The sequence below is a fragment of the Silurus meridionalis genome, chromosome 8 (genome assembly GCF_014805685.1).
Source record: "Silurus meridionalis isolate SWU-2019-XX chromosome 8, ASM1480568v1, whole genome shotgun sequence".
Taxonomy (NCBI): domain Eukaryota; kingdom Metazoa; phylum Chordata; class Actinopteri; order Siluriformes; family Siluridae; genus Silurus; species Silurus meridionalis.
The window spans coordinates 3,118,752-3,145,153 of record NC_060891.1 but is presented as its reverse complement, the minus strand read 5'-3'; the positions used below and the strand labels follow the sequence as shown (position 1 = coordinate 3,145,153).

General features: G+C 39.2%; 1 protein-coding gene across 1 annotated transcript in view; it reads left to right on the top strand.

The window, feature by feature from the left end:
- Positions 1 to 25,745, top strand: part of clmna (calmin a) — a 32,159-nt gene extending 6,414 nt beyond the window's left edge. Inside the window, exons 2-13 of the mRNA XM_046855741.1 lie at positions 14,245 to 14,306; positions 17,386 to 17,481; positions 17,626 to 17,709; positions 17,815 to 17,907; positions 18,310 to 18,503; positions 18,599 to 18,792; positions 18,893 to 18,975; positions 19,071 to 20,999; positions 22,256 to 22,434; positions 22,671 to 22,764; positions 23,382 to 23,443; positions 24,943 to 25,745. Coding sequence (XP_046711697.1) covers positions 14,245 to 14,306; positions 17,386 to 17,481; positions 17,626 to 17,709; positions 17,815 to 17,907; positions 18,310 to 18,503; positions 18,599 to 18,792; positions 18,893 to 18,975; positions 19,071 to 20,999; positions 22,256 to 22,434; positions 22,671 to 22,764; positions 23,382 to 23,443; positions 24,943 to 25,123 — 3,251 coding nt within the window. The 3' untranslated portion in view covers positions 25,124 to 25,745. The remainder of the gene's footprint in view (positions 1 to 14,244; positions 14,307 to 17,385; positions 17,482 to 17,625; positions 17,710 to 17,814; positions 17,908 to 18,309; positions 18,504 to 18,598; positions 18,793 to 18,892; positions 18,976 to 19,070; positions 21,000 to 22,255; positions 22,435 to 22,670; positions 22,765 to 23,381; positions 23,444 to 24,942) is intronic.
- Positions 25,746 to 26,402: the final 657 nt, after the last annotated feature.

The following is a 26,402-nucleotide window of genomic DNA, read 5'->3' as shown; positions in this document are numbered from 1 at the left end:
CTCGAATGATACATGTGTATTTGTAAACAACTCCTCAAATGATACACACATTTTAAACGACTCCTAAAATGATACATGTACATTTGTAAACGACTCCTCAAGTGAAACACCTGTATTTGTAAATGACTTCCCGAATGATACACATACAGTGGTAAATGACTCCTTAAATGATACATGTGTATTTGTAAATGACTCCTCAAATTATACGCATACATTTGTAAATGACTCTCCAAATAATACATTTGTAAATAACACCTTTAAATGATACACATACATTTTAAATGACTCCTCAAATAATACGTCTATTTGTAAACGACTTCTCAAGTGATGCACCTATATTTGTAATTGACATCCTAAATGATGCACATACATTTGTAAATTACTCCCCAAGTGATAGACATACATTTGTCATTTGACTCCTCGAATGATACATGTGTATTTGTAAACAACTCCTCAAATGATACACACATTTTAAACGACTCCTAAAATGATACATGTACATTTGTAAACGACTCCTCAAGTGAAACACCTGTATTTGTAAATGACTTCCCGAATGATACACATACAGTGGTAAATGACTCCTTAAATGATACATGTGTATTTGTAAATGACTCCTCAAATTATACGCATACATTTGTAAATGACTCCTCAAATTATACATGTGTATTTATAAATGACTCCTTAAATGATACACATGCATTTGTAAACGATTCCTCAAATGATACGTGTAATCATAAATGACTTCTCAAATTATGTTTAATAGTAAATGACTCCTTAATTAATACACTTATATTTGTAAACGACTCTTCTAATGATACCAAACACCTCCTCAAATGACAGACAGACAGACAGACAGACAGACAGACATATAGATTTAGGGTTTCATTAAGGGATTCCTCATCTTCTCTGACAATTGTGGACCCGGATGTGGCCTTCTGCTCTTATGGCTCATCCTCCTCAAGGACTCAACATGTTCATTCTGAGATGCTTTTGATGCTCACCACGTTTGGAAAGCCTGGTTATCTACATTATCAGAGCTTTCCTATCAGCTTAAACCGGTCTGATTGTTCTTTTAGGTTATGAGATCCACGGTTTCTTGAACACTCAAACCACCCTGTCTAACATCAACAACCGTTACAGTAGCCGAAATCAGATTCTGATGTGTGATATAAATGTTAGCTTCTGGGTTGGATTTGGATGATCAGATAATTGCAGGAATGAGCAGGCTTACTGGTGTTCCTTTTTTCAAAGTGGACAGTGTATATCATGTTTTGACTTAAAAAAAAAAGATGTGAGAAAATATAAAATAGATGAAACCTGCGTGTGTTGATAGAGATCTTAAATGTGTGAATGAAACTTATGAGCTGTTTCACTGCAAGAACTGACTTGTTCAGCTACATTTTATCTTTACAACAACGATGAGACTGAAAAACACATCTCTTTTGAATGCTGTGAATTTGTGAGGTGATAAAAAAAAAAAGCTGACACTTAAAAAACATTCATAAAGACACACAAAACCAAATAAATAATCAATTTTGATTGGTAAAGAACTCCTTAATTAATACACATACATTTGCGAATGACTCCTCAAATGATATACGTGTATTTGCATATGACTGCTAAAATAATATACGTGTTTTAATATGACTCCTTAAATGATATACGTACGTTTGTAAACGACTCCTCAAACGATACACGTACATTTGTAAACGAATCCTCAAATGATGCATGTGTATTTGTAAATGATTCTTCATATATATTATTTGAGGAGTTAAGAATTATGAGTCGTTTACAAGCTTTCTATGTATTTTTTTATTTATTTATTATGTAAATGAATCTTCAAATGATACACATGTAGCTGTAAATGACTCCTCATTTGATACCATTAATATATAAACAATTCTTCAAATGATGCTCTTACATTTCTTTATCCTCTGTCTACTTCAAGATAGATAGATAGATAGATAGATAGATAGATAGATAGATAGATAGATAGATAGATAGATGGCTAGATAGCTAGATTGATGGAATCACTTTATGTATCCCAGAGGGAAATTTACCTCGTATATCCCTGGTATTGAGACTTCCTTGTATTGATCTGTAGATTGGGGTTAAATGCAGGCACTGTTTAAAAATCTGTTCTTTTGTCTGCATTTCCTCAGAGGATCCACACAAACGCGGTTTCCCCTTTGGATTGAATCATTAGTGAAACAACATTAAATTGGGTCGGAGAGCTGTTATCTGTAGGATTTAAGATGCTCTTCATCTGGGTCGTTAGTGGTCCAGAGGTTAATGCTCATCTTGGCTCTAGAGGTTCATTTACTCTAGAGCCTGTTTCACGCCGTGTAGTCTCGGTGTAAATCGAGGTTCGATTACAATGTGGGGTTTATATAACCAAATTTGTCATGACATCTATACTTTATCCTGGTTTATATGTGTAAATTAAGCTAGTTTGTTGGCTTGGTGTTGGCACTAGCTTGCTATTCCTCATCTTAATTGGTTGCTCGCTAGAACAGAGCAATCTGAAGCGACTGAATTGGAAGCAACTGAACTCAGCGCTCTGTTCAACTGTGTTTAATATGTCTTTCAGGATTTCCTTGTCGATGTGTCCTGACTGTTTAATGTTAGCGTGTATGTGAATCAGCAACGAAACCTGCTAATCATTGGTGTAAAATTGAATTAAAACTTCAACCACCCCCTCAGTCGCTAAGTGCTACCACCTCTTATCTGTGGAATAGATGTCATCTAGACTCGAACTCTGCCTTCTCATTTGCTTGCACATTTCACAGTCTGCTTCACAGTCTGCTGGGGAAAAGCTCGTGGACATCCTTTGTAGCGTTTGGAAGTCTGTCCGGATTGTAACGTCGGTCACAATAACTACATCCAAAATGACCTAGAAACATATAGAATTGAGTCTAGCTAAGTTGAAGGGGAAAAAAAACAAGAAATCCTACCTGAGAGAAAAAGCTAATTTGTCTTCCCAGATGGCAGGGCTTACAGTTTTTCATCTGCTAAATGTCACACTGTTGATTTGAAGTTTCAGGTTATGAATGTAATGTCTGTTATGAGATCCAGACATTAAGATGGCAGCTTTTTAGGAACAAGGACTTGAGTGGTCAGATTTGAAGGACCACTCAAGGATCATTGTTAATGCTACAACCACCTAAAGAAATCACCACTTAAATTTTCTTTCGATTCTCCTGCAACCCAATGTAAAGCTTTTAGCATTTTAAGCTTATGGGGACTACCTAGCCGGGAAATTAAACCTGTCCAGTGTGTGTGTGGGGTCATTTTGTAACCACCAAGATTTCCCATAATTCCCTCCACACACAATTTTTGGCTCTTAAACTATTTTTTTGTAATCAAAACAAGCTTTTTGGGGACCTTAATTGCCAATGCTTGTGGGGACATTAGGCCATTTTTTAAATATATGTAATATATCTCATATATATAAAAAGTCAAAATAAAAAAACCCAAAAAATAATATATATTATATATATACTGCGCTTTGTTTAATAACACTGGTTGTAATTGTGAGGACCAAAAAAGGTCCCCACAATGTCAAATCTGTCTGATATTCCTATCTTTGGGATGTTTGGTTCCCATTAAGATATACAAATGTCTTACATACTATTTGGCATAGTTAGTGTTTTTTTCTAGCTACAGGTATTTTTTGTTTTGTTTTTTTTACAATCAAAAACAAGTTTTCCTCATAGGCACATTTGGGTTGTTCCCACATGGAACAGGAAAAACAGTTTTTGTTTGTTTAAAAAAAAAACAAAAAAAAAAAACACCTGCAGCAGTTATTTACACAAAACATAAAAATGAACTACACCAATTGAGCTGAAAGGTGTTTGCTTGTTGTTGAAATATTAGCTATTGCCACACACAAAACATGGAAATAATACATTATTAATATTACATTTATACATGGAAAGAAGCAAAACCAAAAACTAAAGACGTTGGTTTTTCAGACCAATGTCCCCACTATGCTAAATATGTTATTCCTATCTTTGTGGGGACGTTTATTCTACACTGAGATATAAACACGTATACACACACAAACACAACCATACAAACGTCTATTCCGAGGGAGTTTTTCAAAAGCCAACTTGTAGTGACTGTAGGCTGCATTGTTCACGATTCTGGACTGCGTATTCGGACGAAGCCTTTCCACCCCTGTTTCTTCCACTCTCTTTCTGTTACTCCATCAATACTGTCCTGTGCTCCACACCTCCCACTCCGGTGTCCAGTCGACACTGAGCAAAGTCGATTTTCTCTTCCCGTCCTCCTCCAGAAGTGTGCAGTGTTTGTTTAAGTCTCGTAAAACCGCCGCCAGAGCGTAGAACTGTTGAGTCATCCACGTTGTTTGGACGGCATTGGGACACAGTTGTGGAAAATAATCTATTATCTAATCCTCTGCTTCTTGGAAGCACAAGGTTGTCTCAGGGGAGCACGGTTGAATTGTTCTTCCTGCTGAGATGCGATGGAAATCCCAGAGAGCTGCAGTGGTGCACGGTGCACTTTATCATTCCGAACCCTTCCAGTGCTACACGTAGTTACTGGAGAAATCTGTTGAATTTTATGATGGGAAAAAAAAGAACAAAACAATTCAATGAAAACTGTTGCTGTTGTATTGCGGTGGTCTTAAGAGACACTGGGACACCTGACTTTTTCAGCCATATGAAGTTCTTCCTCAAGAGGATACCATAAAGATGGAGGATGCCGAAGCGTGAATTTTTCCCTGAAGACTCAAACCTGTTCCAGCATGACAATACCCCCTGTGCATAAGGCTAGCTTCATGGAGATGGCATTTTATAGATAATTAGCTACTAAAATCAGGATTGAGGATATTGTCTTGTGATAGTTTCTTTTTTTTTACAAGCAGGAAGTCAGAAACACACTGACCTGGAAACACACTCACTAGCTAATTATCTCTCGGCCATGTGGATTTGACCTCATGTTGAATGTAAAGTCTGTCTAATTTCTAATACGGAATATGTGTGAGAATATATATAAAAACCTTTATACACACACACACGTACTAAATGCTGCATCATCATCGTTATCAGTGACCAGACGGAATTTCCCAGTGTCCATTAAGTGGGTGTGTCGTCTAAACATCTACTGCTCACAGCTGCATTAGGATGTGGATATGAATATGAAAACCTCTGTAGCAGAGCTATTATATAAGCTGTGTGTGTGTGTGTTTGTGTGTGTTATCAGACTGTATTTCTCCTCGTGTTCTCCCTCCGCCAGTTTATCTTTAACATCCACCTCCACACCGATGCAGACAAGAATTCACTTGAAAATGTACAGCCTGATGCCTTCTGTCGCTCTTTCGTTGCATTTTGTGCCATTTTAGCCATTTCTGTGCAGATTGTTTATGCTGTGATTGTGCTATCTGGCAAATTGTTTAATTATTGGCACCCTGACCCAGTGAATCACTTCACCCGAAAGCAAAATTATTCACATCAGGATCTTTATTTATATCATATATCATATTATTGAAATAAATGCAAATAAATTATTAATTCCTGAAAAACTACCCCCATGAACTCTGTTGTCTGTAATCAAGTTCTGTTTCCAGGGGGTATAAATACGAGGTTGCATACAAATGAAAAATCCCTTTGTTGTCCATTTCCATGTGGGGAACAACAGAGAACTTCTCAATAAAATATATATACTTATTAAACCAGTTATTCATAGCATTAAGTACATTTACAGAAATGAAATTTACCTCTACCATGAGGTTACAACTTGGGGGAAAATTTTGATTTGAATCTGATTAAGCAAAACCTTTCCAAAGCAACACAGAAATGCTTTTTGGGGACCTTACTTGTCATTGCTTGTGGGGACATTAGGCCATTTTTTTTTAAATATACTGTATGTAATATATCTCATATATATATATAAAAAGTCAACATAAAAAAAAAATATATATATATATATGAAAAAGGTCCCCACAAGGTCAAATCAGTCTGAACACACACACACTCAATGTTTTGCAATGACTCGAGTATTTGAACCCTACAGCAAATCTTTGGTGTGTACTGACCTGGCAAGTCGACATGCGCAAACCTATGAATAGGAAAGTGTTACACGGTTTAAACGAAAGAGTAAACAGAGACATTTCAAGATTTAAGCTAAAATGCAACCATTTTTATGTTTGTTTCTGCTTAAAATATCACTCTTCTTCTTTTATTTATGTGGTTCTTCCCCAAACTGTTAGCACAGCTCTGGAGGCAAACAATTGTATGGGATGTCTTCGGACTCTGTAGCATTACATTTTCCCTTCACTTGAACTAAGAACCCCAAACGTGACATGACAATGCCCATGTGCACAAAGCCAGCTTCATAAAGAGAGTCTTGAAAGGTCTGCTATTGCGCTCTAACCTGCACCCCAGGCCTCTTCACCCTACATCAATACCTGACTTTAATAACACCCTTGTGGTTGAATGAGCACAATTCTCCACAAGCACGCTCTAAAAATATAATGGAACATCTTCCCAGAAGACTGGAAGTTATTATAAGAGCAAATGGGGATTAAATGTGGAATGGGATGTTCCAAAAAAATCTTATGGTCTGGTGTTCACAAATTTGTGTTTATATAGTGTATATTTGACGTGCCAGAACATACAAATAATAAAACAGAACAGAACAAATAAATAAACTAAAAATACATTTAGATGTGTGTGTGTGTGTGTGTGTGTGTGTGTGTGTGTGTATATATATATATATATATATATATATATATATATATATATATATATATATATATATATATATATATATAATATATATATTATATATATATATTATATTATAATATATATATAATAAAATTTGTGTGTATGTTGTGTGTGTGTTGTTGCAACATGGAATGATTCAAATTTTCCTGAATGGTGCCAATAGTTCTGGTGGTTGATGACTACACCAGTGATCTCATTCTTAGGTACATGTTAATACGTCTTGAGCCTTTGGTTGGTAAACCTGTAAAGTCAGTGTGATGTAAGAGTTGCTGAGGTCAGCGTTACTTTCGGTCATGTGAGGACAACATGTAGCACTTTTATTAGATGCAGGTGTTTCTACCAGCTGGAGAAAAAAAAATGCTGTCAATGCTACTGCATAAGACCGAGCTCACACACTGGTGTGTTTTTCTCTCTCTCTCTCTCTCTCTCTCTCTCTCTCTCTCTCTCTCTCTCTCTCTCTCTCTCTCTCTCTGGTGTTTGTGTACACCGCTAAATCATTTAATTCAAACCAAAGAAACTCGTTGTAGAGAATATGTTAAGTTTGGATTTTTCATGGTGTCCTACTGATTCCTGTTGGTGTCAAGTATATACTTAAAGGCATCCATTAGGCAGAAAAATCCAACCAATCGAACGCAACCACTAAAACCAGTTCCACCACTAAAACCAATACAATTTCAATTACAACCATTACAAATTTGATAAGAATTGTTGCCAAAAGGTGTTCCTTAATGACATCAACTCAGCTTAAAATGTCAAAAAGAAAGGGAAACCCACAGGGCGATACCATTACCAATAAAATGACAACAACCAATGAAATTCTCATTATTAACCATTACAAATTCTATGGGGATTTTTCAGCAGGGATGGAATAGATTGTTCTGTTCCTCTGTTTCTTCTTCACTTGTTTTTTCCCTCTCAGGCCATAAACTTTTGCTTATATTAAAAGGCCTGTAAAGTTGATTTAATTGATTATCTCAGAGTACTTTCCACTTTACCACCATAATATCTCTCTCTGTTTTATATATAATTAGTAGGCAATTTATAAAAAAGTCTCACAGAAGAAACGCTGTTTTTTTCTTTCTCATTGTATGCATTTTTTTAACGACTTCACTATATCTAATTAGCCAGATAGCCACATTTTTTGCTGAATGAAAAAGTGGGTGAACATATAAAAAAAATAGGAATCACTAATTTTATTTGTCACATACCGTAATTTCCGGACTATAAAGCGCACCCATATATAAGCCGCACCCACTGAATTTTACAAATATTTTTATTTTTTACATAAATAATCCGCACCTGTCTATAAGCCGCAGGTGTCTACACTAATGTACTTTACACAGGCTTTAACGAAAGACACGTTACACACGGTGTAACGGGTGAAATATGTTGCGCTTCCTTTAGGAGCATAGCGGTATTTTGGGAATAGCATGCCACTGCATTTTTCCGCTATTACTGCGTGTTCAAGATGAGGATTATGTCCATATTATTTTCTGATGTTCATTTCTAAGTTTCTTTGACTAACCCGTAACGCTGTTGCCAAGAAAAATGAAAAAGCATGAGTTTTGGAAACCTGTCTGTGCTTATATGATTTCTGCTGCAACTGGAGTTAGCGAGCTCTCCCTTCACCCAGACTCAACGCGTTACAACGGCTTGTATCTAAACAGTAGCCTACCAAGAAAGTCATTGTTCACTGTCTTCCTCCTTCCTTTCACAACTATTTCTCTCGGGAGTTTATCTTTTGGTATCGTTGTGCGTTTAAAAATCACCCGATGGATGTTTTTCTCCCGATGCCGTGCAGCTCAGAACACAGGTGAGGTGCGTTTTTTTCTTTCCGTTCGGAAATTTTATTGGTCTAATGTTATGGGGTTCAGTTTTTGCTTGAAGTTTGTGCAAATGGGAAAAACCCAGGAAAAATCTCAACACATTGACTGTAAATTGTGGTTACTAAGAACAGGACACTCGTATGTAAACTCTTGTCTAAAGAGGCATTGTCAAAGTCCGTATTTGGATAAAAAGAATAGCAGGCTGAAAATGGCTTCCTCTTTTTCTAAATATGAAATAAGTGAGTGTCAAAACCAGAAAACAGGGAATCATGAAATAAGGCACGTTTCACAACAAACACGTTTTGGACTTAATTCTAGAAATGCATGGTAGGACACAAAACAGGTGAACACATTAATCATAAAATGACAGGATAATGGTAAAGATAGGACAAAATGGGGTGGAAATTGCGCCAATTATTTATGTAGAATGGCCTGACCCATTCTACATAAATAAAATAGCAAATAAAGATAGAGCTTATGGCTAGCTTTCTGTTCTTTGGCTTTCTCCCGCTAGTTTGTATTCACCCCTATGTTTAGCTAATGCTTGCTACATCATGCACGAAATGCGCTTGTATTTCCTTTCGCGTTGTAATTCATGTCTGACTGAAACTAATTATGGGAGATAATTAATGATTTTGGGTTTTTTCCATTCTTCGACGTGACTGGGTCAAATCGAGCTGCTTGTCTTTCCGTCAATCAAAGACTTGTCACCATTACCAGCACAGATGCCGAAAATCCCACTAGCATTGCTGCTTGCTAGTTAGTATCACAGTCCATGGAGTGTGAAGTGACTCAGCATTTTTTTTTTTTTATTTGATAATAGCTACCCATGCTTCAGGGGTGCCCAAATATGGATTAATACTGATTAATCATAAACAGTGAGGTCAGTCAGACTCACCATACACATCTTATCCAAATAAATCTTGTTTTAATGTGGTATTTCCTTAAACAAATTATGCTCTCTGTACACACTATGACCATTTAGATAAGACGGCACGTACGTAACCACTGTTTACAAATTCTTTTTTGCAGCAGTCATGTCAAATTTGTCTTATTTTTTATCTCGTACCAGTAGCAGGAAAGCAACAGGGAATATGCAGTGTCTATATTTGAGAAAGCATTGAGACAAAATCTTTTGTGTGCTTTGGTTGTATGCTCAAACAGCTCAGCAGAGACACTGTGGAACCGTCGTCGCTTTTCCCGCACCAGACATTTGCACGCACTTAATTTATTTTCCTTGTCCTCTTTTGAACACTCGAGTACATCCACTCAGCTTTCTTCCGCCTCACTTGGGCCGCTCTGCGCTGAGACACAGCAGGCAGGAGTGTTTGCTTGAGATTTTTCTTTCCTTTCATAAAGACAGGGATAAAGTGTCTTTCTGTCGAGTGCCAACTGGGCTTTGCTTTCTTGAAAGCACCAGCATAACACCAGGCCTGTTATTCCAGGGTAGGATCAGTACTACCTGTATATAATATTTATACTGGGGCACATTAAATTAAAGTAAATGTAATTGAAGTGGCACATGAGCTCAGAAGAAAATAATACACTACAACGTTTTTGGACACCTACCCAAAAGATTTATATGTGCTTTTTGAGTATTTGCTCTTTCAATAACTTCCCCTTTTCTGGGAAGATGCTCCATTAGATTTTGAAGTGTGCTCTTCTGGAGATTTGTGGTCATTCAGCCATTAGGATGTTAGTAAAGTCAGGTGCTGATGAAAGTGAGGTTGAGGTCAAAGCTTTATAGCAGGTTACTCAAGATCTTCCACACCAAAGCTGAAAAGTTTTGCTCAGGGGCATCGTCATGCTGGTAGGATTTGGGTCTCCTAGTTCAAGTGAAAAAAAAAAAAACATAGTAGTAATAGTAGCGCACCCAAATACATGCCTCTAAATTTGTCATAACAGTGTGTGGGGGAGAACCACATAAGGCTGGAAGATGCAAGTGTCTCAATACTTTTTTCCATATTGTGGATCTTAACCTGTTCTGGAACACCTCATGGTCTTGGAGAATGTATGTAACCAAAAAGCATCATGAAGACCAATTTCTGGAAGTAACAATGTTTGAAATGCATCCCAAAATGTGTAAGTTCAGCAAATGTGGCATCGGATCACTAAAAAATCCAAGCATTACAAATTCTATGAGGTTTTCTTTGTTTGTTTTTAGCAGGTATACAATTAAATCTAGATACTCAATGGTATCCCAGTGGTGCTTATTGGTGTCTGGTAGCTACTATATGATCTACAGGTTGCCAAACGTGTTTTAAATGCGGTCACCAGATGAACGCAATTCCCAGGAGATACCCACAGGTTTACACCAATACACTTTGCATTAAAACCAATACAATTCCCATTACAAAAGATTCCAAAGCAAACCAAATGCTATTATGGATTCTATCAGGATTTCAGTTTTTTTCCTTTATAGTAGTGATGGAATTGCGTGTAATGAGGTTATTGGTTGGAGCAGCATCTTTGAATCCAAAGGGTAACCTCAAAGAAGATGGAGAGATCAATAGCTTAGACTGGTCAGGCCTGTTTACAGAACAATCATAGACTGGACCCTCTACAAGTAGCATGTTGCATAAAATTTCTTTTGGAGATTTCGAAGAAGCATGTTGAGCCACAGGACAAAAGGTTTGTCTGGTCTGAGGAGAACAAATGTCCATGACTGGCACAGTGAAGCATGGTGGTGGAAGCGCCCTGCTGAGTTTCCTTTGGTTTAATCTCTGACTAATCCCTTCGTTACTCGGGCAATGACTTGTACAGCCAGCTGACTAATGTCATAGTAGCGTCCGGGCCTTTTTCTTTCCATCTTTGGAAGCAACTTTTTTTTTTGATCGTTTTCAGCTTTGGGGAACAAATTTTCCATTTTTGTCTTTGTTACACCAATATATATAATTACATCATCCCACTGAGTGTGTGTGTATGTGTCTGTTCCTTATTTGGAACAGCCTAAATTTAAGGAAGTGCACTTGGGCCAGAAACAACACTAACAATAGCTGGATTGAAATATTTAAACGCTAACACGTGTCACAGTCCTATAATGTTTTAACTATAGGCACTATCGCTATATATAGGCACAAGAGGACAAGACTTGGCATTTGGGGCTCAGGAGGGTCAGGCTGCGCATTAAAATGAAAGTTTATTTTATGAGTCATTCTGGAAACTTCTTTTTTTTCCTTCCTGGAAGAGTGGCATTTGCGGAGAAAGGGTTTGCTTTTTTCTAAGTAGATTTAAGGTAAAAAGGAAGAAAACACATTGGGGTATGGCGTAATAGGAAAACAATCAGTGGTGTGATAAAGCAGGGTTGCTGTTAATGCTCAAGTGTTTATTTTCTTGAATTTGAATATGCCAAATTGTTTGTTACTCATAAATGGGAAAGCATGCTGTTTTTTCTGAAAGACTTTCTTGTGGTGGAAAACATTCTCTTACAAAGCGCTGAAACTGGAGACTCCTTCCACAGCAATAGTATATCTGAATATTGCGCAATTCTAGATATAGATAGATATCGCTTGACTCCGTTTTTGTTTTTATTTATTTTCTTTTTCATTTATTAATTTTTTTGTACATCATGCACGTGTAACCCAAGTTTGCAGTTTCTCATTGTGTTCCCTTTTGGGAACCACCGAAGTGATCGAAGTGTTGTGAGAGCTAACAAAGCCCAGCGCTCGGCTGTGTGCGCTGCATGTAGGTTTTGTTAGTCTAATCTTGCAAATCATCACAGACCTCAGGCAGCCATGGTGAATAGAGTAGATTTAAGCTCAATGCAGGAAAAAAAAGGGGAAAAAACCTGCGTGTTGTTCCTGCTTTTAGGTCTTTGATGCAGATGTTTAATTTGCAAATGGTGGAACAGTTTTATTTGATACACAACATGGGGAGTACAAGTTTCCGAAGGTCCTGTTGGATAAAGATCCTTGCTTGTAGATGTCCGGATGAGTGCCTGGAAATACGTTTTAATGCTTTTTCCATAAGGAAACATCACATACACGTTGGTTATGTTTTTATACACACCAGTGATCTATGATTTCACTTTTTTACATGGACTCATGTTACTTTTTCTGTCCAATCATTTTCGAGCATTCTGTTTTCATCAATATTTTAGCTGAGTGGTTTAGGCTGTGGATTACTAAACAGAAGGTTGGGGGGTCAAGCCCCCGTACCAACAAGCTGCCATTGTTGAGTCCTTGAGCACGGCCCTTAACCCTCTGTGCTTCAAAAAAATTAATTTTTACTGTGATGTAATGTACATATAATAAGTAAAATCCCTCCCTCTTTCAAAAACACTTGCACTTGTAGGATAATAACCAATAATGAGTGGTTTACCTTCTTCTTCTTTTTCTTCTTCTTTCGGACTTATCATCTACCTCTTTCAAACCAACTACCTGCATGTCTTCCCTCACCACATCCATAAACCTTCTCCTTGGCCTTCCCCTGTTCCTCTTTCCTGGTGGCTCCATCCTCAGCATTCTTCTACTGATATACCCCATGTCCCTCCTCTGCACATGTCCAAACCATCTCAATCTCACCTCCCTCACCTTGTCTTCAAAATGTCCTACATGTGTTGTCCCTCTAATAAACTAATATTTTGTTAATTGCTCTTATTACTCCAGTTTATTATTTTACTCCAAACTCTTTAAAGTGTTTTTAAACCATTTTTGAAATATAATTAATAGAAAATGCTACACAGAAACTTCTATCATGAAGTTTACATAAAAGAATATAATAAAATCTGTATTAATAATTGAAAAAGAGAAGAAAAGGATTCTGGTGATGGAGTAGTGCTCTACAGCTATAACTATACAATAAATGTGCTATTAACTAAATGAAACAAAATGTATAATAAGCATTATATAAGAGAACTAGGGCATTTCAGAAATGCTACTGAAGAGAAATGCTGTGTGCTTTATAACGTCCTTGACGTTATAAAAGTTTTTGTGAGTTTCCACTCAGTGTGTGCAGCATGAGGAATGTGTGTACACTGTTTGTGTGTTTTGTAACTCTGTGTGTGTGCATGGCCATTAGCCAGGCCTCTCCTCTTGTCCGCTTGGTCATTGTTCCATCATGTCATTTGCACCAAGCTTATTGATCTCAACCAATGGAGCGTCTTTGGGTTTTTTTTTCTCCCCCATTTTTCTTGAAGCGAATAATGAACGAATGAAGGAAGCTCCGGCTGAACTGGTGCTCCCACGAGGATGGGTCTGTGTCCTGCGGTGTTATTTATTTTACATGCTCTGAATGTTAATGAGGAGCCTCTATAGTAGAGCGAGACAAAACTTGAGTGTCAACACACTCTATTAAGACGAGGACGGAGTGGACGGTGCCAGGCAGAGTGTATAATGTGTCGCATGGTTTCGGGTTTAAATTCAGATAAGTGCTGAATACACAAGGATATGACCTTTGCCCTCGGGGCTTGACACACTCCCAAACACTTGCTACAATACACTAAATGCTACATGTCTGAATTCAACGATGTTTCAAAGCATTTTTGGCATTCAGACTGACTCTGAGTAAACGAATTGTCATCAACCAATTGCTAGAGCTTGCTAATGATAAGGAATTACAATAATAATAATGACCACTTCCTGTTTATTTCAAAGCTTTTCCTATAAGTTCAAGCAGATTTTCTTCAATTCTTTCTATTCTGTGACATGTTTTTCTGCTTCCTGTAGTTGAGAGAGAAGTCGTTCAAAAGAGGACCTTCACAAGATGGATGAATCTGCATCTAGAGAAGGTTTGTATGAGTCTTATCCTGCATCTATAAATAAAAAAAAAGGAGACTGGATTAGATTTGATCAGCTGACATCATATGATATCATTACATTTGACCTAATGGTGGCTAACAAGCAAGACACTCAAGATTTTAGTGACATATATGGCCAAATGCTATATGTGGTTCTTTCCAACCACACATTTGGGGACATACAATTTCAGAGGATGTCTTGAAATGTAGTAGCATTTTCCTTCACTTGAACTAGAAGACCCAAAGCTGTTCAAGCATGACAATGGCCATGTGCACAAAACCAATTCCATGAAGATCTGCTTTACATGAGCTGGAGTGAAAGCTCTTGAGTGGCCTTGCTAGAGAACTCTGAACTCAACCCTGTTAAACACCTTTGGAATGAATTGGAATGGCTCCTCAGGCCTCCTCACCTCACCTTTATCAGTACCTGACTTTGCTAATGCCCTTGTGGCTGAATTAGCACCAAATCTCCACAAGAACACTCCAATATTTCCATCTTCCTGGAAGAGTGGAGATTATTATTATTATGGGGAGAAATTTTGGGGATTATTGAAATTATTATGGAATAGGATGTTCAAAAAGCACATGCTGAAGTGTCCAATAACTTTTGTCCATTTACTGTGATTTCCATAAAGCAAAATGTAGTTTTCGACTGGGAATTTCGAATTAGATTGAAAAGTTGACATATATAATGTACATATGTACATACTTTACCTCAGATTTACCTCAGATTTACCTTATAACCCATCTAGTTAGCTGACAATAGCAGTCAGTGGTGTGCCTAGCTAGCTGACTAGCACGTGTTGTATGTCTAAACCTTTAAGCAGTGTTTTATACTAAGCGGTACAACAAGGAGAAACTAAAAAGAGGCTAGCGGTGAGATCATGATAAAGTTTGTGTTTAAATTTAACACTTGAGTCCGACCTTTTTTGCCTCAGGGACACAAAAAATCAGGACGTCTAAAGGAGATGTAGGCCATTTCAGTCCTACAAGTGAGGCACAACTACCGCAGCGACACACAATAACAGGAAGTACACGTGTCTCTTCCCTCTGCTATGAATAATAAATGAACAAAATGGAATTGACATTAATGATTTATTAGGCGATTGGTGAAAGTTACATCTTTGACAGAATGCTGCGGTTTCTACTTTTTCCCCCTCTCCTCATTAGATTTCCATCGATCTTGTTTCAGGTTTTCCCCTCCCCCTCTCTCACTTTTTTTCATTTTCCCCCGCAACATTTGCATTACACTTTGCTAGCTGCGGGAAACCTCGTGACATCTCGTTAAAAAAACCCGGTCCCTTTTGTTCTCTCTGTCCATCAACTGTTCGGTTTCTAGTGTTTCAGGCGGTGTTGAGAAGGCTGCCATTTTACGCCATGCTCCAGACTGACGGAAAGCTCAGAGTGATGAATTCTTTGTTTTGCAGAACAATAAGTCTCTATTGTGTGGCCCGGAGCTTGGCTTCTGAACATGACGATGACCCACTAATTAACAATCACACATTTGTCTTTATTATTCTGTCTCTTGAGTACTATTCACTGCTAAAGATTCTGGAAAGTTCTTCCCAAAAAAGTGCCAGGAAGGGCACTAGGGGGTGCCACATTTAGCCTGAGGCGGCTTTAGCTGGTGCCTTGCGATGAACCAATGTCAAATACGATGTGTTTCACTTTCCTGGAATCCATTTGACAGGAAACAAAGCATTTACTAACTATAATAATAATAATGCTCTGTCCTCAATGGACATTTCTTGGTCAAACGATAAAGGTATTCAAATTCATTTGTGGCCATGTTTTTTTTTCCCCCTTCTTGGCCGTTGTTGCGTCATTTTTGGATGCCCCAAAGATACAACATGCAAAACTTTCAGCTTGCTTGGTTGGAACAAATATTGGCATAACACTCTGCTGGAAAACATTTGCATTAAAATTTGAAGACTAGGAATGGGTGCTAAAAGGCAGCTCAAGGTTTAAGACATTGGACTGTTGAGCCCTTGAATAAGACCTTTAACAAGCTCCTGCTTCATTGTATAAATTAGATTTTTGATATAGTTGCTATAGATGAGGGGGCATTTAAAAAATTTCTTAAAATGTCGATGTAAGTGTCTAAAACTAGACATTGTGTCCACATGGTTTAGATTTTTAAGCATTTATCTATTGCCTTGAGAAGTCTTTGCCCTGATATTTTATTAGTTCTTATGCCTTTTCTTGTGTGTCCTACTTATTATATGTTAAATTGTCTTTAGAATGAGCATTTAAATGTTTGTAAAAAATTTACTATACTCATTGTACAAACGGATTTAGATCATCACAGGTCACAGTGTACGTCTAAACTAGTTTTTCCTTACTAGCTTTCTTCCTGTTTAAAATCTAATTGAAGTGTTTTTCAGGAATAACCCTGTGTAAAACGGAGGGATAGATTGGTTGGTTTTTGCAGTTTTGTGGAGGAAAATGTAAAGTATATCCAAATTTACTTCAGGAGTTCAGACCTCAACATAAATACAGGTATAAATAAATGTTAAGAGTAGAGGAATGGACCAAACCTTTTCCTAAACCATGTGAGTGTCTAAAAAAAAACTTCTACTGAAGATGTTTCCTTCACAAATTATTGTTGTAAAAGTGTTTAGCTTTTGTTAGTTTTTTTTCCCTCTAGCTATTTTCTTAATGTTGGTTTTGGTTAGCACGTAGGAGGGAACCACATAAGTGTAATTTCGACCTAATAAATAATAACCTAGAATTGATGGAGTCCTGTGACTTTGTCTCACAACTGTATTGGTCACTACAATGATGGATCTCTATGATCACTGTGATGTATAATGTGGTTAGCAGGATTAGCTTCAGGGAAAAACAACAAGTCTTTACAAATCAAAGTGGTTCTTGGACCCCTAAAAACTGCAGTAGAAATTACTTTTTTTTATTTGATTGATTATGTGCTTTGCTGTTGGAAATGAAATGGAGAATTCTGACTATCCTGGGCAAACCCTATGCTATAATGTAGACGATCTAGGGTTTATAGGTCTAGATATGTGCCTGATTTAAAAAAACGGTCATTACATTTCCTTTCTTTTTTCTGTAGTGTAATCCTCCGCTGATTGTTAATGATCTTTTCCGTGACATCCGAGATGGCAGAGTTCTCATGGCCTTGCTTGAGGAGCTGTCCGGATGCAGGCTGGTGAGAATCTGGCTTAATTAATGGATTGGAGAACCAAAAACTAGCATATACGTCATCAACAAAGATAGAATCTTTAGCTCAAAAAATATATTTGATTGATCAATTGCTAGGGACATATTAAAAGGTTATTGTTTTTTTTTTCAGCTCCATGAATTCAAACCATCCGCACATCGTATTTTCAGGCTTAATAACATAGCTCGGGTATTGGCATTCCTAGAGGAGCGGAAAGTAAGTATTGAGTCACATAAGCTCATGAATAAGTATTTCGTAACATGTCGGTGAAAAACACCCTGCTGGCATGATGGCGTGTGATGAGTCACTTATCTGTTCCAGGTAAAGCTGGTAAGCATCGATGCCGCAGACGTTGCCGATGGCAATTCGTCCATTGTGCTTGGGCTAATCTGGAATATCATACTCTTTTTTCAGGTAAACAATATCATAAGCTTATCTCTCTTCGCTTTTTGGGTATCGAGTGGTAAATGAACATTCTTCATGTTCAGTGAAGTAAAAAACAACAAAAGTCAGACAGGCAGTATCCTAAAGTTCGGAAGTCCTAAAAAGCCATGCATTATAATTATAATTATAATTACATTATAATTATAAATATATGTCCTCTCATCCTTTTTTAGGGAGGTAGTAGCTCAGTGGTTAAGGCATTGGCTTCTTAGGACTTCCGTAGTAATAAAAAAGCTAATAAAAAAACAAAAATCTGCCTTTGTCTTGCTTTAATTAATAAAACATTTGATCGTTTATTTGATTTGACTAATGCTTTTTTTAATATTGATCAATGATGATATTTCATGCAATGTTTGAATGGCTTTTCCCCAGATAAAAGAGCTCACAGGAAATATAAGGCACCAATACCCGTCCACTTCCAGCCTGTCGTCCATCCCGACCAGCTCGGACTCGGACATGTCGCAGTCCAGCACGCCATCCGACGAGAAGAAACCTTCCGTCGTCGCCAGGGATCACGGAAAAGCCATAAAGACCCTCTTGCACTGGGTCCAGAGACGTACCAGGAAGTGAGTCTTCTCGAGTATGTTCTGTGGAACAGTCACTTGCTGTGTGTAGTCCAAACCTCACTACTATACTTCCTATCATGCTTTTTTTTCAATAGATATGGTGTAGCAGTCCAGGATTTTGGCAAAAGCTGGACAAGTGGTCTGGCTTTCCTTGCAGTCATCAAGTCTATTGACCCTAGTCTGGTGGACATGAGGAGAGCTCTGCTCAGATCGCCCAGAGAGAACATCGAAGAGGCCTTTAGGACGGCGCATTACAGCCTGGGCATCCCACGACTTCTGGAACCTGAAGGTACCTAAAACATTTGCTGTGATTTCAAAAAGCTACTGCAACAGTATCAATGGTTTCAGCACCTGCTCTGTAGTAAAGTGAAATCTCTTCATCTTCTCAGATGTCACCCTGAATCGGCCTGATGAACAGTCTATAATGACATACGTCTCCCAGTTTCTGGAGCACTTCCCAGGATTTGAGGAGGTAAGACCCTGTAAATATCATCGAATCAGATTCTAAATATCAAGTGACTTGTTTAAAATGTGATTTACGTGCTGTCCGATTGCTGTTTCTTGAAGGACGATCCTTCGGATATCCTGGAGAGGAATAGGATCAGTGCGCGGATGACCGAGCCCCCGGTTAAGAATGGAGTTCAGAGGAAGCGAGAAAACTCCAGTGTAGTGAAGAGGGACTGGGTTCCACCTAGGCCCAAGATTTTTATCTCTTCAGTGGTTAAAGAAGAAGAACAGAAACGTCCTCCTGTCCCACTTCAAACAGTAGATGACCGACCTTGGGACAGCGAGGACTCGTCAGTGGGTTCGAGCCCTAGCACTACAGAAAATCGACCTCCGATTTGCCCGCTGGGCCTGAGTAAAGGTTCTTCCTCTCCCATGAGCTCCCCTCAGGTGTCTCTCATCGACTCGGCTATGGAATTTCCAGAATCGTGGGCTGAAACGCCAAGTGAGCTTCCACAGTCATGCAGCAACGACTCTCTCAGAGATTCCACCTCAGCGGGCGATCTGACCTCGCTGGGTTCTCCACTGGAATCTGAGAAGGGCCTGCAAGATCAGGTAGATTCAGAGTTGTTCATTGATGAGGGAAACTTCTCGCTCAGCTTAGAGGCTAGATCCGCATTGCTCTCTGAAGAAGAGGATGCTTATAGGTACATTTTAGATCTTAAGGAAGAAGAGTCTGCCATTGACGTGCCCACTGACGACATCATGAACAACTCTAACGCTCAAGAACCCTGTCCTGAAGCAAATCAAGTAAAATCTTCTGATCCCTCTAATGGGGACGGTGACTCTGGATATTATCCGGATCAGAAGGATATCCCCACAACTCCACAACTGTCCCATGACCCTGATGAAGCCGTTGCTGTTGCTGAAAATGAATCCGAGCAAACGGCAGAAGATCTCCAAGAACTTTTTGAGTCTTCCGACGCCGAAGCCGTACAGAATGCCAATATTGAATCGGATCAAATGCACATTTTTGAAGATGATCAAGAATGGCCTGTTGTTCAGTACGAGAGGATTTCTATTTCGGGGAGTGAAGAGGACATCGAAGAACTCGGCATAGAGTTGCCTGAAGAACCTCTTGACGACGAAATGGAGGAAAGCCAGATTCCAGATGTGTTCAGTGCCCAGAAGGAGGACAGTCTTATAGAGGAAAATCACACACAGACTCAAGATGTAGGTCAGGTACAGCAACCAGGCCCAGATCCGGACAGCCCAAAGCCAGAAGAAAAAGCAGAGCGGATCAGTAGTGAATGTGAGCTGGATCACATCCTCACAAATGGCAGCCAGCTTGGGGCAACAGATACTGAGGCAGAGATCCAAGAGAAAGTGGAGCAGAAATCTGGCACTGAGGAATCCGGCAAAACCAATGAGCCAAAAACTGAAGATTTGAGTGAATCCTCTCAACAGGTGACAGATGGCCTGGTGGAGATGAGTCCCGATTTTGAAAAAGATAACCTGGAATCCAGTTCCAAGGATATCTGTGAGAACGTCACTGATGAAGAAAGAAGTCTAGGTGATTTGAACCTTGTGGAGGACATTGTTGCTAAAAGCAAGTTGGTGGATGTTGGTTCACTTCCTGAAAACGAGTCCGAGAGCATAAAAGAGGACGACGTCTCATCCACTCTGGAAAATTCCAGTAATTCTAACGCTACAGAAGATGCACTGATTGAAACTATCCAGATTGAAACCTTGCCTGGATCCCCGACCTCTCACAGTCATGCCCTCGCACCTGACGTCCTCACACCCGAGACCTTGGTCGAGCCGAATCCTGGCCCTCCGTCTTGTGAAGACGATCCGCCGCCATGCAGCATCGTAGACCATGTGTACGATGAACACTATGAAGGACAGTCCACTTGGGAGGAGACCAAGATCGCGGATACAGAGTGGGCGGATAGGTACCGTGCGGAGCTCCGGCTGTCGCTCAGCGTGACTCCCCTGCAGCCTGCACCCTCGCAGCCTGCGCTTAGCGACTCGGAAATTGCGCAGGAAAAGGTGATTACCGTCCGTAATTAGGGCCTTATAATGAAGAGATTCAGGAAATTGTGAACACACACTGGATTATCAGGAAATAGTAGCATCTCGTGTTTATGGAAGGCCGTAACCTCGCTGGATGTTGTTTTTTTGGGTTACTCGATTTGCTTTTTTTTTCTAGTATCTCACCGGACCTAGGAGGATTTTTTGAAATTTTTCTCAGCCTGGAGGAAATTATATCACTTTCACTGCATGGCTTATGAGTTTCCCACACACACACACACACACATGGAATTAATATGAAATAGCTGAGCTGAGGAGATAATTTTTCCACCTCGGTATTAAAATCCTACTGCAGTTATACAAAGTATCTTGTTATTGAGACCCTTTTTAGGTGCTTTCGGAGGAAACTTGGTTATTCAGTACAGTAGGGTTTCAAAAATCAGTCTACTACCAAGAAACTAAGCATTTGTTAAATGATTTGTTTGCGGTCACGATGTAATTCGGGTCTACGATATTTGTTAGCTTTCAAACGCTCACTTCTGATTGGCCAGTACAATTTTAATATCAATGCACACCTTTTTGTACGTTAACGTTTCCATTGTAACGACACCCATATACGTTTCTTTTTGGAAGGAGCCTCCGGTCTCTTTTTTCTGCCTTATAAAAGTCTTCTTTAGACTTTTCTGCCTAACGTGTGATGAGCGAGTACGACGTTCGGAGCTCGCGGGTTCTCGTTTGGAACCTAACTAACAGCAAGTTGCGGAAATTCGCGGCGGGACCGAATGTTCAGAAATGTTGGGAATAACATTATAGAAACTATAATTTTACAATTTTTCATAAACATTTTGTAAACATGTTATTGTATCAGTTATTTGAAGTGATAATTAAAGATTTATGTTCATAACTTTATATTTTCTGTTGAATATGCATCAAAAAGGAACCAACTAACTGAAGTAATGTGTAGATGAATTCAATTGGGTACCATTGGGGCTGTGGGGGTGCATTCAAAATCCGAGGATTAGAGAAAAAAATCGACTTTTTTGCTTATAATAAGAGAGAAGTTTTTATTCTATTTTTTTTATTATTCTAATTGGTGAATCGAATCATCTCTTGGTAGCGAACTCAGACTTTTAAACCCTACTGAACTGAGATTTAGATTTTTTTTTCTGAGGTTCACTAATTGTATCTAGATTACATAAGCATCTCTAAATAAACCTGTTTTTGGTTCCTACACTGTTTTTACGGGAACAATAATACATTTGAACTCCATACAGGTTGATTATGGGGTTGTAGAGTCTCCTGGACCGAGTCCATTTGGTCTTTGGGTTGCACACCCAGGAGAATGGGGCCTGGTGGAGACCGACCTGGACGCAGAGATTGAGCGCAACAACCGAGAAGAACTGAAGAACCGAGAGGCCGAAGCTGCTGCCAGAGAAAACATGAACACGCCGAGGTATCGCGCTATTATTAGAGCCCTTTTTTCTTTTTCCCTTTCTTCAAGGACGTAACCTCATCCAATTGCCCTGCAAAGCTTCCACTAAATGACCTTAAATGCACTTAATGACGTCTGGAAGATTTCTTTTTTAGATAAATTTCTTCCTGAGTTGCTCTTAAAACGGATCTTTTGTTCCATTAAACTAAGATTTACTCGTTAGATGTGGAAAAAGTTTTTTTCTATCACCCAAACAGGGAAGAAGGTGTCTATGAGTGGAGGACTGAAGATGAAAACCAGGTACCGGCAGTATCGAGCATACCGGACGTGGCGGACGTGAAAGAAGTGAAGGTGTGCATCGGAAAGAATTAAAACGCTTCCTTGTCGCTGTATAAATTGTTTATCTTTTGAGGGGCTTTTATAGTGTTTAGTTTATTTTGATGGAATCTTTGATTTTTTTTTTTCTCCTTCTGGTATGGTTCTGTTGGTGGGTGAAAACATAGCAGTGACATTTAACTGGTCACGTAGAGAAATGGAAATGACCTTGAAGACGTCATTAAGCCTGTGTGTGTGTGTGTGTGTGTGTGTGTGTGTGTGTGTGTGTGTGTGTGTGTGTGTGTGTGTGTGTGTGTGTGTGTTACCTGCAGGATTTATTTTTCTTTTCTTTTTTCTTTTGGTGCCCATCCTAGCAGTTAAAATAAATCCTAGTCTCCAAAACGCAAAGCATGTTTTGGTCGATTCAGAGAATTTAAATCACTTTTAATGTAGAAGAGACAATGTCTCCATTGTCTCCAGAAGACAAAAATAAACTTAGACCGGTTCGAGTGTATCTAAAATGTACTCTGCTTTAGTAAAAATGTGTGAAATTACCCCCCAAAAATGACTATCATTCCCAAAATCAGTCTTTATTCATCCTTAATATTGTAAAATCCTATCCTAATAATCCAGTCTTAACTCCTGTCTTTCAGCCCCCCAAAGAAAACGGAGAACCTGCCGCGCATGCCGTCACGACAAACCATGCGGATGAGAGGTACTAGTCTTACGCCGTGCTCTTCCTCATTTCTCACCTAGTACATGCTAAAATGGGAACGCCCAACCCCAAACCATTACTTCACCCAGCACAGTCAAAATCGATGCAAAATAGCCTCAGCGGCGAGCAGCTGTGCGAGACGGCGTAGTGGAGCTCGGGGCGTTCCTCCGAAGCCGCCTGTGTGAACAAGTCTGTTCCTGTTGCAGGAATCGCACCAATTACACTGTAATTATTGCATCACAATGGCATGTTTTCCTGCCAGTGTTAGGATAAAGTGGTGAGAGAGATGATGTCTCACGCCCGTCTCGCACTTTCTTTTTATGTTAATGAATTATAATAATAATAATAATAATGATAATAATAGAGATAAAAGGCTTTTAAGTGTGGCTCTAACTGAGATAAACAGATAGAGGCCATCCCTCCTTCACTGTAACTGACAGACAGGGAGGAGAAACCACTCCTCCTATACTTTCACTGACATCAAGGTCAAGTCTGCTTTACTGTAACTGAAATACAGACAGGGCCACGCCTTCTTATTTGACACTGACATGCAAAAAGGCCACATCACCTATTCGTCTTGGTGTAGAGAGGTTTGTTTGACTGTGACTGAAAACCACACCTCCTAGTTTGTGACTGTTGTACAGGAAAGGCCACGCCTCCTTTTTTAAGGCGGACTTACAGAGAGGCCACACCTCCTTGTTTGTGAGTGTTTTACAGAGAGGCCACACCTCCTTGATTGTAACTCATTTTCAGGAAAGGCCACGCCTCCTTATTTGATGCTAACTTGCAGAGAGGCCACACCTTCTTTATTGTGCCTGATGTACAGAGAGGCCACACCTCCTTGATTGTGACTTATTTTTCAGAAAAGGCCACGCCTCCTTATTTGAGGCTGACTTACAGAGAGGCCACACCTTCTTGATTGTGACTGATGTACAGAGAGGCCACACCTTCTTAATTGTGATTGATGTACGGGAAAGGCCACACCTCCTTAATTGTGACTGATGTACAGAGAGGCCACACCCCTTACTTGTGACTGATGTACAGAGAGGCCACACCTCCTTGATTGTGACTGATGTACAGAGAGGCCACACCCCTTAATTGTGACTGTTTTACAGAGAGGCAACACCTCCTTTAATATGAGTTTTTGAGAACTTTTTTTTACTGTGATTGACAGAAAGGCCACGGTTTCTTAATTCAGACTGACACGGAGAGGCCACGCCTCCTTGATTCAGACTAACATACAGAGAGGCCACGCCTCCTTAATTCTAACTGCCATTGGGAGAGGCCACGCCTTCTTAATTCCGCTTGCAATAGGTAGAGGCCACGCCTCCTTTAATATAAGTGAAATACTGATATCTCACATTTTTTCTGCGATTCTGTGACAGAGAGGCCACGCCTTCTTAATTTAGACTGACATACAGAAGGGCTACGCCTCCTTCAGCCCACTTTATTCCAGGTCGAGTGTATAAAAGTAAAGTGTGTCTTGTGTGATTTTGCAGGTGTGTGATGTGTAATAAGAAGGTGTGCAGTCCTGCCCACAGTCCACAGCGTGCGAATCACCCCGGGCTTTCCGAAGTCGACTTCCTGCTGCTCATGTGGCTCCTCCTTTACTGCTTCTTCGTCCTGCCTCACATGGACATACGGACGATTTCCCGTTTCCTGCTCAACCTGGACGAATGAACTAGCGCAGGATTGACTAACGCAGGAGCGTTACGAAGGCGGGATTGTGCTCGTTCTTCTCCACAGACGGTGAATGAGCATTCTGGAAGGACTGGCAGCACGTTGCCATATCTGTACATTTTAAATCTTTGTGCACAAGCATGGACTAATCGAAGGGTGTGTTTATTGTTAAGATTTTTTTTTTGCGTCGGCCGACAGGTTGCCAGGTTTACAGCGAATGCTTTAACAAGTCAATATTTTAATGAGAAGATTAATACTGATGAATGAATACTTAATAATCATTTTTGCAGTTTTGGTCTGATAATGCGTATGCTGTTTGACATTTCGATTGTGCACTTGTTTTATTTTTAAGCTCATAATTTCCATCGCCAGCCAAGATTTATTCGATACACCACCTGCGTTCAGGCTGTATGTATTCTTTTTTTTATTTGTAATTATTTCCACTCCTGAGATTAAGCCTGGTCCTTCAAGAACTTATTTTTGGAATGAATTTGAAAGAAATCCTTTAATTTTTATATTGAATTATGGACAGGAGCATCACTGTAATGGCAATTAAATGATTGTTAAGTGATTTATTTTGTCTATTAACTTTGCTTTTTAAAGTAAAATCCACCCTAAACCACTTCTATATTGATATTTATCATCAATGGTGTTTATTCGGATTTTGATTTACTTCTAATTCTTTAATCAGCTTTAAGAGCATTAAGATTTGATCCGCTTTAGTGGTTTATACATGACAGCCCTCAGGCTCTCTATATCTCTCTACAGCTCTCTGTATCTCTCTACAGCTCTCTATATCTCTCTACAGCTCTTTATATCTCTCTACAGCTCTCTATATCTCTCTACAGCTCTTTATATCTCTCTAAATCTCTCTATATCTCTCTACAGCTCTCTATATCTCTCTACAGCTCTCTATATCTCTCTACAGCTCTCTATATCTCTCTAGCTCTCTATATCTCTCTACAGCTCTCTATATCTCTCTACAGCTCTCTATATCTCTCTACAGTTCTCTATATCTCTACATCGCTCTATATCTCTCTACAGTTCTCTTTATCTCTCTTTACAGCTCTCTATATCTCTCTACAGCTCTCTATATCTCTCTACAGCTCTCTATATCTCTCTACAGCTCTCTATATCTCTCTATAGCTCTCTATATCTCTCTACATCGCTCTATATCTCTCTACATTGCTCTATATCTCTCTACAGCTCTCTTTATCTCTCTACATCTCTCTTTATCTCTCTACATTGCTCTATATCTCTCTACAGCTCTTTACATCTC